The sequence below is a fragment of the Epargyreus clarus genome, unplaced genomic scaffold, assembly GCF_041222505.1.
Source record: "Epargyreus clarus isolate Ecla_fem2 unplaced genomic scaffold, WU_Ecla_fem_2.2 ptg000012l, whole genome shotgun sequence".
Taxonomy (NCBI): Eukaryota; Metazoa; Arthropoda; class Insecta; order Lepidoptera; family Hesperiidae; genus Epargyreus; species Epargyreus clarus.
In genome coordinates, this window is record NW_027332220.1 from 2,833,521 (window position 1) to 2,847,531 (window position 14,011).

Consider the following 14,011-nt stretch of genomic DNA (forward strand, 5'->3'; position numbering starts at 1 on the left):
ATTTCCTATAGTAATGTATATTTTTTTTACACCATCAGAAAGTAGATATTTCAACGAACAAAAAGCCGCCAAACTTTTTGAAAAAAGCTGATATTTTGACGTCAGAATTTTCGATTGAAAATTAGGGTGCATTTTTGATATAAAGTTAAAATAAGGCGAAAAAATAAATATTTTTAATCAAATAAATTACAGTGTATTTGGGACATAATAAGGTAAGTTTTCACCAAATTTCGTAGAAAAAAAAAATTTTTTGAAAAAGATATAAATAAAAAACCAAAAACTTGGTTTTTTGAATTTTTCACCAAAATTTTGAGGTTATGTGAAAAAATTGCAAATACAAAAGTTGTAGATCTTTTTATTACCTACAACTTTGCCATTTAACTTTTTTCCATAGGACTTGTAGTTTTGCCGGAAATCAAGATAAACCATTTTTTACCCTTAAAAACTCACCCCCTCCACTTCCCGAACTCGGATCGTCTGTAATTTATTTTTCCTTTCATTTTGATCATATTCCCCTCCTTTTCTAATGGGTTTCATCCTACTGTAATTTTTTTTGGTTTCAAAAATTATCGGCACTGGTCTAACGGGTCTCCTCTCAGAATCAAAAGTATTAGACCATAGTCAACAGCGCGGGCCAAGTGCGTATTGGTAGACTTCACACACATTTTGAAAACTCTTTTTTTATGTTTAAAGATTTTTCAGACATGCAGGTTTTCTCACGATGTCTTCAATCATTTTAAGCAAGATAATTAATTTTTAATACGTACGTAAATTTGAAAAATCAGAGGTGCGTGCCGGGGATTTGAGCCTCGGACTCCTCGACCAAGAGGCCGAGTAACCGCTAGGCAATCACTGCTTCTAATTTGTAATTATAAAATATGAAGTTGCCTCAAAGATAATAAAATGAAAGGGCAATAGGAGTGGCAGTCATTGAATTCTAAGTGTTCTCAAAACAGGATATATATTAGATACGTTCCCCTTATTTGCATGGGGAAAGCAGGGCGTGGGGATTCATCGAATGGGGATTAGGGGCGAATTGATAACTTTGAATAGATATTACTTACTTTTGTGCGGTTTTACTGACAATGTGTTTTGTTGGAGTTCTAAAGGAGAAATGTGATGAAACGCAAAGTATTTAACTACTTTAAATAGACTTATGGGGGCCTACTTATTCAAATACATAAACAAATATTATAGTACCGGATTGTAATTATTATACTTCATAGTAGTTTGGCGTTTATCTGTTCTGGTTTCAGGATTGCTTTAGTTAGATTAATATGTATATCATGAGGCGTTCCAACTTAGTCCTCAGGAGCAACTACGCATCTGTGATCAACTTCAGACATCATTCTTCAGACAACTTCATTTTCTATATGCAGTTGATTACAAATGGTCCTGTTGCTATTACTTAAACCTAAAATCAAACGCTTCATGTCATATTTGTTTTTAACCAAATTTTAATGCACCTAGTAAGGAACACAAGAAAATAATAATAACGCATATGAATTAATAAATAATACAGCATTAGCGTTAAAGTATAGCTATAAGGCAGAATTGAGTGTGACGGCGGTGCCATTGCACTCAAATCACGAAGAATTCTACCACGTTTTTATGTACCTACATATCATGTTTACGAACGACACATGTTTTAGATATATGCTTCTGTTTTGCAATTAAAATGCGGTTTCACTATTGGCATCAATGTCTACTTAGGGTTTCCACACACTTCTCCACATATAATCGATTTGAACTCAAGCAAGAAAAACATACCATTGTGTAGCGTCAAAAGTTTGTCATTTTTTACGAATGGAATATAATTGAGTCCGTCGGTCTACTAAAAATACGTTAGTATAATATTTATAATTAAGTTAATGTCATTAAAAGAATTGAATGTGATTTGTATCGTAGAGATCAAACCTTTTAAAAACCTTTTTTTGACCGCTTCAAGTCGATTCGGCGTTGAAATATGTGGGGAGACCCTTAAAGATTGATGTTTCAGGGCTACCTCGAGTTTAATAGACACGGCTTAACAAAATAACCTGTAACTATAATTTACGTATTTAAATAAATAAAAAATATTTTATTATGCTAAAATTATTCTCAGTCAATGGATAACATGGGTTGTTAGTCTTGGGTTTCTCACGATGTTTTTATTCATCCTTAGATAAAATGACAATTATTTTGCCAATACGCACATCGTGAATTCAGCTTTGCCCGAGAATCGAATTGCATACAGACGCATCATTTAGTAAGAGAGGTCGTAATTCATACTAGAAAACCAAATCTATTATGCTGTAGATAGTAAAACCGATGACCCTACAACTAGAAGGAACACATACATGTCAGCTAGTATGCAACTAGTATTAAAATTCTCAACTCACGCCCCGCTCCTAATAAGACGCTTAATTAGAAGCGGCTGACTCATAGCATTAGACTCTACATACGTTAATGTACCTAATGTATGTAACGTTGCGGTGTTTGTACCCTATGGGCCTGTTCATATGAGGTCGATCTCAGTGATACCGTACGTTCACTGACAAATCTTGTTGTTTACATTGTAATGACAATCAATCTGGTGGTCTGACCTAATGAACAAAACCCGCTCTTGTCGCTTAGTGTGAACAGCAATGTCTGTGTCAAAGGTAAAAATGTACGGTCGATTTAATTTCAAAGGGTATTGTCAAATGGGAACCCTGTTGAATGGGTAAGAGCATTTTGTGGTTTGTCTCCGACCAGACCTATTTCTGCCCAATAACGGCAGTCTTAAGCGCTGTTGTGTTCCAGTTTGAAGGGTGTAGTAGGGCAGACATACTTATCTGAGGCGTTCTAACAAACTCTTCAGGGGTAGCTACACATCTGTGATCGACCGTAGATAGGACTCTTACCTTACCTAGGGTTGATTTGTACACAATATTTTACATTGCATTTCTAATTAAGTGCGTTTATATACGAAGTTAAAGTAAAGGTAAACAAAATTGGTTGCAGGTAGTCAAGTAGTCATATCTACTTCATTATGAAAAAATGCAACATCGATTTGCAATGTATGCAAGTAGTATCAAGATAAATGTTATCTTTTATTGATCTAAATTACTTTATTAGCTCATTAAATGGAAATAAGTGCATATCTACTGTCTGTCTATCTACGGACGCTGATAATGTGATAAATAAACAATAAACACCTACCGGTGTATTCTCAGTCATTTCCATATTTTATAGCGAAAACACATTAACTGACGGATTGATAAACTATTTATAAGTTCGCGATTTTAACAGCTACTCACGGTTTCGTAATTCAAACAATCTAATAAGACAATGCAATTCATTCATTGCCTATTATCCGCGATCATTCCGATGCCTATAGAGGCCGTAACGTTCTCTCAAATTAGTTTGCCTTGAGGTCTCGTCAGACGTAATCTTCTAAACTGCCGGCACAATCGATGCTTAACACAATCTTCGACTTCACGCACAAAACTCCACATTTGGCACGACGGTAACAACAATGTGTTCACATCTAATAATTCCGATCACGCAACAGACACAGTGACCGACGCGCGGGCTATGCAAATTCAAATACAAAAATTCGATCAGTGATACGAAAACGAACATGAAATGAAATAGCGTCAAGATGATGAAGTTCAAATCGTTGTTCCGTAGAGGGCCCAGTCAGGGGAAACAGGAGAGCACGTTGAAGGGCGCTCCTTCGGTCTCCAGCCTCGACTCGAAGCACCACAAGGTAGCGCCGGCCAGGGAGAAGACGCTGAAAATCTTCGGCTCGAAGGAAAAGCTCCACAAGGCGCACAAGAAGAAAGACTTGGGGAACAACAATGCCGTGCTAGAGGATCCTGAGTTGAGGGAGAGTTTGGAGGGGTACGACGATGGGCAGATTCGCGCCCACGACTACGGCAGCGCCGAGGAGCTGGGGGCTGGGTCCTTAGAGGAGCGGGGCTCGCAGGAGTGCATCAGTCTGCCTGTGACACTGAACGCTGAACACATGCCGGGCTTCCAGGAGGTGGAGCTCAGGCCTAGAGTACCATCTGAGGTGAGTGAACTTTGATTGAATTTTAAATAATTTATGAGCAGTGCGTTAAATTTTTTGGCGATGTAATACATTTTTTGAATTATAAATACGAATGTAATAGACCAATATTATAATGACACTGACTGCTCAACCGTCATACAAAGTTCTGTTATGTAGCAGCAATGTTCAACTCATTGTGTTCTACTATGGATTTATGATGTATGGTATGGTAGTTATGTACTAACATAGAGATGTTATATGGTTACACGAGGTGTTCCACCTTATTCAAGGATAACAAAGCAATTGTATCTGTGATATGTGTTTAAGATTGATTGTAGTTGGGTATACTCTACAAAATTACCACATGTCATCAAGTGGACAGGAAATTCGATTGTTATTCTTGCTAAGTACAAGTCTATTATATAAATCTATATCTATTTCTGCATAATAACATCGATCTTAAACGCTGCTGTGTTCTGCTTTGGCGGGTCTGGTAAGGGAGACATACTTATCCGAGGCATTCTAACTTGGCCCTAAGGAGTGGCAAAGTACCTTGAGCAATCTGAGCACTGCTCTACCTACATGAGGGTCCTACTGTCCTACCTGAGGGAAGGACTCTAATATTATCCAGGGTTCATTACAGATGTTTATTGGCGGCAGTAGCCACCTACCATCAAGCTCCCAGGCCTCGTTTTTGCTACTTTATATAATAAAAAAAAAACTCTTGCAACATTAACAGTTTTAATAAAATGCCTTTGACACACCGACACTTTCAAATTCAGTTCCAATACTATTAACGATGCTTTGTATTACGTCAGGAATGGTGTCGGTATTTTCAATTTATGTATTTAAATCATCAACACCGGATGGCCTTTAAACATACAGTTTTTGCATACAAATAATGGAATTTGCATTTGTAGGCCTATTAACGGTTCTGTCATTCGGTCCTAGTGGGTGTACCATAACTATTACTGGTTCCTGCTTATGTTTTAGTTCATCCTTGATTTGCTATGTGTCCATCGTGCTATTTTGTACACCTAAATCGAATTGAACATCAATTTTCAAATCATTAATTATTTGGAAGTTAAGTTGTAAGTTTTTGAAAGGTGATAGAACCATGATTTCAGTAGGAAGGTATCCCCGCCAGGTACACCCATTTTTAGCAAGAAGCAATTGTGCGTTTCGGTGTAAGGGATGTCAGCTGATTTACATGTAAGGAGATCTTCTAGACCCTTGGGTGTGACAATGTTTGTAATCGGCTTTTGGTAGAAACTGTCACAATTATATGGAGCTGACCACAGATGTTCCCGGACGACAGTGATCTCTTACTAAGTGGACTACAAGTTCGTTTCCTATTCCAATCTTATAAAGGGGCCACTTATCTTCCATTTATTATCTAGTATGTTTCAATATTGGTCCTCTCATTCCCCCAGGCATCGCTAACCTCAGGAGTGAGGGAGATAGAGTCGCTGCGGCGGGAGCTGGAGGCGAGCGTGATGGAGCGGGCGCAGCTGCAGGCGAAGGTAGAGGAGCTGCTGGAGCGCGCCAACGAGGCGGACCGACTGCGGGCTGAGCTGGAGAGAATGAAGGTAACTAACATCCGTCTCACTGCTACAGATGGGCTAACGATAGGACTAAGGGAGATAGAATTGGTGCGGTGGGAGCACGATACATTGATATAGATGAAACTGGTGCAACAGTTCGGCAATGTGGGGCAATTTTTACAAATAGTTGTGGATATGTCTTATAAAAACATTTGAAACATATTATTGTCCCAAACTTAATTTTCCAGCTCTTAACGTTTTTTTTAATTCAATATATTTTTTATATTCATTAATAATTTATAAGGATTTGCTCATTCAATTTTAAATTATATAAGAGTATTTATACGTATGTAAATGTGCGTGTGAAAATGTAAAATACGGATACGTAACATACGCATTTAATTTGACTGTTTTCTAGGCGTTTCTATATATACGTACAATAACATGACTTGTTTTTTACGCATGTTTGTCTATTTTTATGTGCGTGCGTGTATAAATAATGTATTTTATCGCAGTCAGCGGAGGCGGAGCGCGAGGCGGCGCTCGAGCGGCTCGCGGACGAGAACGGCGCGTTGCGGGCGCGGCTGCGCGGCGTCGCGCACTCGCCGCTCTCCGACAGCGAGAAGCGGCAGCTGCTGCTGGCGCCGGCGCCGAGGAGGATGCACTCGTCTGCGCCGGCTTCGATAGCTCTTGCACATAATGTGAGTATCATAGCTTCCAGAGTAGTCAGTTGTGAATGTATTTGGACATTTGTTGGGGGAGGGAGGGATTTTTTAAGGGTAGATCAATAGTTAGAGAGACCTCGACGCTCTCCGTCAGCGAGAAGCGGCAGCTGCTGCAGGCGCCGGCGCCGCGATGGATGCGCTAACCTATACCGGCCTCTATAGCTATTACACAATTTGAGTTGAATAGGAGAGTAGTCGGTACACTCACCGCTCTCCGACAGCGAGAAGCGGCAGCGAGTAGATCGAGAAATATCGATTATGATGGACCAGATACAGATTTGAAAGGGGCTACCATTCATCGAAGAACTCTATTAAAATTGTCCTTATGTTTTAGCAATAATGACTTAACAATTTAGTCCAAACAGAAGTCTTCACCAAAAAAAGCAGAGAACTTGAGAAATATTTTAAAATATATATATACATACTATGTTCCAGGGCGAAGGCGACAGCGGCGAGGCGAGCACGCCGGAGTGGGACAAGCACTCGTCGTCGTCGCTCAGCGAGGTGTCCGTGGCCTGTCTGCAGGACCGCATCCTGCAGATGGAGGAGCACCATTACAGGTTCGTAGTAGACTATCTTTCGCCAGAGCTTTCACATACAATGACCTGATCAGTATTTGAACAATATGTTACAAGACTCTCACAAAACGATGATTGCCCTTATACTAATTAATCCTGTCACATCTGAAACACAGAACACAACAGAATCTGAAAACGCGACTCCTCAACTTTTTCTGTCATAATCACGCATATTCAGATGTGGCGATTGCTGCAAAACCTTTTTTTATGTGGTAGACATTTGATAGCAGAAGATTGAGTGAATTAGCGTAAGATGAATCATTCAATATTAATTTGATCTACTTACATCGTGTTAGGCTGAATCAGTCAATATTCATCAATCGATTCTTCAATCTGGGAAAAACTCAATTTTGTTATACAAATTTTGAAATATATGTGTGTACCAATAATGATGTCGAAATATTTAATATATTCAACGATAATTTAAATAGTGAATAGTTTATAATTTGCCGTGGCAAGCTAATAAAAATAAGGAGTTTATAATTCTCATATTATTATGAAACAATACTTAATAATATCTTATTACGGAGTCTATTATAACTTCGCCAATAATCCTACACCACACCTCACCAAATAAATCCTTTGTAGGGTATTTCTATAATGTTTGCCTTGGCAAAGGGAGATGTTCATGTGGGCTAGGTGATCATACCCGGGGAGCGGCCGTGCTCCATCAGTCTCAGTTCGGAGCTTCTATATATGCAAGATGTTTAGAAAACTTCGATAGCGTGATTCAGCCACAGATTAATAAATAGTTACTACCATTCAGCAGTATCATCTCTTGATGAGTAGCTGGAAGTCTACATTTGCTATTGATAACTTTTCCGTGTACAAAAACTTATAAATAAAAACTAGCTGACCCGGCAAATGTTGTGTTGCCATATAAATAAAAAATTTTAAGTGAACAACCCTTATCACTTAGGGGTGTGAAAAATAGATAGTAGCCGATTCTCAGACTGAATGTGCATGTAAAATTTGGTGAAAATCGGTATAGTCGTTTCGAAGGTGTACGGTAACTAACATTGTGACACGAGATTTTTTTTATAAGATAAATAAATAAAGCACGAATTCATTCTTGTATTCCAGCACAAGCGAAGAGCTGCAAGCGACGCTGGCGGAGCTGGCAGACCTGCAGTCCCAGCTGGCGGACGCCCACGCGGACAACGAGCGCCTCGCGGACGAGAAGCAGGTGCTGCTGGAGTCCCTCTGCAGACAGACTGAGAAGCTGGAGGATAGCAGGACTAAGGTATCAACTAAACCTTTTCCTTTAGTCTTTCATTTGTCATTAATTTCTAGAATTTCATCCTTGTAAGTGATAGCAATAATACAGGGATTCTTCTTTCAAATTTAACTATAGTCTGATTCATAATTAGGTGTCCAAAATGTAAACAAAGAAATGTCATTGTCAAAATTCGATGACAGGTATTGCAAACCTTAACAAATTAACAAGAAACGAAAACTTTCACAAATTTCAACATAAAACAAAAACTTAATAACTGCACACAATTTAAAAAAACGCACTATGAAAACTAGAAGAAATTCGACTTCGATCACGATCACGAAAATGAATAATATCAACTACGAAACTTAAAAATGGCGGCACAAAAAATGTTTTGGATGCCGATTGTGTGACCATTATCACAATTTAATTTTCTCTCATAAATCTTGTTTTTTATTATTATTACTGTATAAAATGAAATTGAGTTAATATAAATATTGGAAAATGTGAATTGATTTTAATTTATTTAGATTATTATTTTATTATCGATGTATTAATTTAATATTGTCAAAAATAAGAAACTACCATTTGACACATATTTTCTTGATAGGTCAACACCTTTGTTTACATTTTGGACACCTAATTATGAATCGGACTATAGTTAGTTATTATAGTTTTTTATCTAAATGGACCTTGTAACCATTGACCATTTTTCGCAATTTCTTGAAGTTTAGGATTTGGTCTTGAAGGCCCAAGTAGAATAGAAATCATAATTTTGTTATTCAGTATACTAGTGGTGCTATCTCTTGACCAATAGTGGAAATACTCCATCAATATCCACATTATATGATTATATTAACCCGTATTTATATTACTTATTACAGGTGGACACGCTCCAGGAGCTGTTGCTCAGGGAAGGCGTGGAACCTGAGACGCTGGTCTCCAGCGATCCCGATCAACAATTGTTCGCTGTCCTCAAAGTAAGTAGAACATATTTATGACAAATTTATGAATGCATTTATTTTGTATATTTCTACGGGGCTCCGATCTTACATTCAACCATCCATGCATCCATTCATCCATCCATCCATTAGCCTTTGAATCTCCACTGCTGGACATAGTCCTTCCTTCCCGAATCTGTGCCAGTCCAATTGGGCTTTAATCGTCTGAATCCAGCGGATTCTTGCCATCCTCTTCTAGTCTACCTTGGCACAGGGCATCTGGTACTTCTTTTGCCCAGACGCGGTCTCCATTCGAAGACCTTCTTACCATATCATTTGTGTCTGAACGACTTTGCCAGCCCATTGCCACTCCAGCTTGCTATTTTTGAAAGCTATCTCATTTTATAACAAATATTTTTAATTAATTTCAGCTCTCTCAAGAAGAAAGAAGGCATCTGTTGAGCAAGCAGGAACAGCTCGAGGCGGATTTGAACGAAACTAAAGCGTCGCTAGAAGAGAAAACCAAAGATAACGAAACACTTAATGAGAGGATACGGTAAGATGTCGTTTGGTTTTGTATATTTTGGAACTTTTGGGTCAATCCAAACTTATCCGTTCATATTTTATCATTCCGTAAATGTGGTAGGGTAAATTGGTTAACATTGATTGTTGTGAATGGGTGTAAGTGAATTATTTAAAAAAATAGTAGTATAAAGAACATGGGTCACAGAAAAGGCCCTTGTAGAATGCAGATATTTTTAAACAACCAATAAAATAAATTGTCTTTATTTATCTGGATATTTGTTTTTTAATTTAAATAAAATGGAATGATTAAACTGTTATTAAAAATCTATGCTAGAAATGATTCTTTCGTTTCTATCAATTTTTATCTCTCCATTGTATTATGGTGAGCGGGAGAGCATTCGATTATGCATAAGTTTTTTTTTAAACTCGATATGTTTATCTATCGGTTATCTACTACCCGTAGAGCAGCGTCTCCCAGCCTTTTTCAGTCCACGGACCCTTAGGAAATCAAGCACATTTTTCACGGACTCCCTGAATAAAATAAACAGTAAAAAAACAAATACAGAAGGTTTATTATGAAAAATATGAAAAAAAATTAATGCGAAGGTTGGTGTTGCTTTTTTTGCAACTAAATCAGGGATATTCAGGTTGATGTTTCTACTAAGCTGTAATCTCCAATCCGATTTTACTTGTAATCTGTTTCTGTATTTTTGTTTTTTGTATAAACAAGAGTAGAGAATGCCTTTTCTCATAGATGTTTGGTTGAAAAAAGCAGTAAAGCGGCCCTTTTGCATTTGATGAGCGATTTATGTATAGTCTAGAGATGACACCGCGGTCCCCCATACATACACTCGCGAACCCCAGGTTGGGAAACGCGGCCGTAGCGGCTTCTTTTTTATTTCCTCTAAAATACATACCATCATACCCTCGTCTCCCCAGGGTGGTGGAGGGTACGCTGGAGCGGGCGGAGGCGGAGCGGCTGCAGTGGGAGCACGAGGCGGGCGCGGCGCGGGAGGTGGCCGCCGCGCGCCAGCACCAGCTCACCACGCTCGGCGAGCTGCTGGACGCCGCCAAGGCCAAGGTGAGGGGGGTCAAGTTATAGTGGGTGCAATGGGTGCACATACTAACGTTGCGCGCGAAGTAAACGTGAAAGCTCACCAGCCCCGAAAATGGATGAGTTTTGAAGGAGTTTTCTATTCATGATTCCACTTTATGGTGGACTCCAGAGTCGCTATCGCTATACTTTTTTATTTCTGGAAGTAGCAATGTTTAGCGTTTATTTATTTCAATTTAAAGAATGTAGTAGCATACAGATGTATACTACTATACTTTCGAGTTTCTACATCTACACCTCGAAGAGTCGAGGCATGCCAACTTAGTCTTTAGCTACTTTTATATTTAAAAAAATCATGGTAAGTACCGATTTTATCCAACTAAGCTACATACACAGATTAGTGAATATATGCGGGCGAGTATTTAAATAATGCAATTTTTATATCAGTCAATAATTGGAAGCATACAAACGTGATCAGCTTCCAATTGTCAGCAAGGACGATACAATTTGGATAACGATCCATGAGCGGTTTCAATGTCGCACGAGTGGAATAAGCGATATAACGCGTGTTACAGTGCGGGAAAGTGGAATCGCAAACAACTTGTGTTTTCGGTTTCGTTAATACTTAAAAGTCTGGCTACACAGAATGTGTATTTAGAATACACTGCCGTGCTAGGACGTCAACGCTAGAAGTAAATCCTAACGCCGTTGAGTTGTATTGTATTTAGTTAGTAGAAAGCGGTCCTACAGAGCGGTACGCGTACGTACGTATGAGTACGCTTGCGCGTAATTTTTCCCATTTGATGACGCTTGTACGCAAATCTTTAAAAAAATACAAGGCTTGGCGACAAGAACGCTGAGCGCCACGACAGGCGTCGCGTACTCGTTTGTGTGTGACTGCTTAGTACTAACTCAGTACAACACAACTCGGCGCTAGAGCGCGCTGTTACGATTTTGTTCTAGCTCTAACGCTCAGCGCCGCGCTAAAATACGCGTTCTGTTGGGTCAGGCTTAAAACATTTTCATTGGACGTTATCATGTACTACATACGTGAAACAAGTCTGACTGTACGTGTCATGTCGTGCAGCTAGCGGGCGCGGCGGAGGGCGCGGCGGCGGCGGAGGCGGCGGCGGCGGCGGCGGCGCGGCGCGAGGCGGACGCGGCGGGCGCGCGCGCGCACGCGCTGGCCGAGCGCCTCGCGCACGCGCAGCGCCAGCTCGACCGCGCGCACTCCGACGCCAGGAAGCTGCACGATGACGCGCTGGTGAGCTGATACGTACACTACGTGTGAAATAGGGTTGAGTGCGTGATGACGCGCTGGTGAGTTTATACGTACTCTACGTATGAAATAGCTGGGTTGCGTGCATTATGAGGCGCTGGTGAGTTGATACGTATAGTCCACTCTGAATATAGAAACGAATCGCGTCGCATAACAAATTATAGATATTAACGGAACAAAGACAGCGCGGGCCCCCTCCAGGCCTCCGACCGCTGCCCACTCTCAGCCACGGGTACATAGCTGCGTTAGTATGCCCTTACGTTGCTACGGAATATATGTTAGTAGTGCGCAACAACTTCTAGCGGAGCGACTAGCGCACGCACAGCGGCAGCTCGACCGCGCACACTCCGACGTTAGGAAGCTGCAAGATGACGCGCTGGTGAGCTATTACCATACAAATATGGTAGCTAGGTTGAATGACGCTCTGGTCATTACAAAGATCAGATAATCTAACAACTAGTGTTGTAACATTAGCGTGAAGCCGCGAATGCGGTGCAGTTCAAAGTGAGAAGTTACGGACGCAAAAAATCTGTTTCATGAAATTACTTAACATAGTTGACGTATGACGAAAGACAGAAAAAAATATTTGCTGCCCACCGTCACAGCGGAAACAAAACGTAATCACACTAGAGCGAAAATAAATCGCACCGTGAAAACTACAACTACACATTTCTACATTTCTACTCATTTTGCGGTTCATGCTGCTTACAGCATGCTGATTGCACTATAATCCGTTAATAAGGTCAAAATTAGCAACTAGGTAACTCAGCTCACTACTTAGGTACGGGACAAGTATAACAGCCATTCTGATGAAATAAAAATTTTGTGTCAGGTGTCCCGCAACACGGCCAAGTCGACGATCTCGGAGCTGGAGTTCCAGCTGGAGCAGCTGCGGCAGGAGAAGGCGGCGCTGCAGGCCGAGCTGCAGACCGCGCAGGAGAACGCCGCCGAGCTGCAGATACAGGTCAGCTGCAATTTTTTTTTATAGAATGGAAATAGCATCAAACATGTAGTTTGCAGTCTGATGGTAAGTGCCTATGGCTGACCATAGATATTTGTTATTTGTAAATAAAACAGCTCGTTTTCCAACGAATTGGAAAGAATTAATTTTATTTGACTTTTAAAACAACATACTACAAATCAATCAACATAGATGGCGTTACTAGCCTGTATAGTGAAACTGTTTAATGTGTATTATAATATTTTACAATACTAGCAGCAATTAATTCCAGAAAAAATAAAGATAGAACATTAGATTCTTATAATGTGTATTATAATATTTTACAATACTAGCAGTAATTAATTCCAGAAAAATAAAGATAGAACATTAGATTCTTACTTGATGTTGATATTTTTTACTATAAAATCATTCTTCAATATAGTTATCCGTTAATTAATCAAAATTATTTTATTAGTTCAACTATTCGTCCTCGATGTCGTTTAATTATTTGACATTTTTGCTCACAGGTGCAAGTGGCATCCGACGAAAAACTAGCGTTGATGAGTCGCGCGGGCGAAGCTTTAGCTCGTGCTGCGGAGCTGGAGCGGCAACTGCAGGACGCTAGAACCCGCCTCGCGCAGGTGCAACGAGACCGGGAGCGGGATGTGAGTATAGGGAGCTGGGGGGCAGTAGTAGGGGAGCTGGGGGAGAGTAGGGTAATGACGTCCTGAGAGGGGCGTACAGGGGGAGGCTCAGGATCATCTAATATTAAGGCCAGATGCTGGCTCTGATGTAATTAAAGAAGTTGAGGGGAAGATAATTCTTGTGTTGTGAAGTGGATAGCAAGGCTAATAGGACGTTGGGGAAGGGGTGAAAAGGCGCTGAACTGTGTGATGGTAAGTGACCAGGTGCAAGTGGCATCTGATGAGAAGTTGGCGCTGATGAGCCGCGCGGGTGAAGCTTTAGCTCGTTCTGCGGAGCTGGAGCGGCAGATGGACGTTCGCACCCAATTTGGGGAAAGCGGGGGGAGAGTAGTGGAGATAGAGGGTAGTGGAGTATTTGTTGAAAGTGGGAGGGTGACGTCAGGAGAGGCGGGGTACGGGTGAGGCTCGGGCATCTAATTTAAAGACCAGATGCTCGTGCTGTTGTAATTAAAGAAGTTGAAGGGGAGCTAGTGAAGTTTTGTGTTGT

General features: G+C 40.4%; 1 protein-coding gene across 1 annotated transcript in view; it reads left to right on the top strand.

Moving 5' to 3' along the window:
* LOC140746114 (uncharacterized) overlaps window positions 1-14,011 on the top strand; it is a 52,664-nt gene that overhangs the window by 24,080 nt on the left and 14,573 nt on the right. The window contains exons 5-15 of the mRNA XM_073078123.1: window positions 3,655-4,039; window positions 5,452-5,607; window positions 6,078-6,263; window positions 6,723-6,847; window positions 7,949-8,108; window positions 8,966-9,061; window positions 9,454-9,578; window positions 10,487-10,628; window positions 11,689-11,865; window positions 12,713-12,844; window positions 13,348-13,485. Coding sequence (XP_072934224.1) covers window positions 3,655-4,039; window positions 5,452-5,607; window positions 6,078-6,263; window positions 6,723-6,847; window positions 7,949-8,108; window positions 8,966-9,061; window positions 9,454-9,578; window positions 10,487-10,628; window positions 11,689-11,865; window positions 12,713-12,844; window positions 13,348-13,485 — 1,822 coding nt within the window. The remainder of the gene's footprint in view (window positions 1-3,654; window positions 4,040-5,451; window positions 5,608-6,077; window positions 6,264-6,722; window positions 6,848-7,948; window positions 8,109-8,965; window positions 9,062-9,453; window positions 9,579-10,486; window positions 10,629-11,688; window positions 11,866-12,712; window positions 12,845-13,347; window positions 13,486-14,011) is intronic.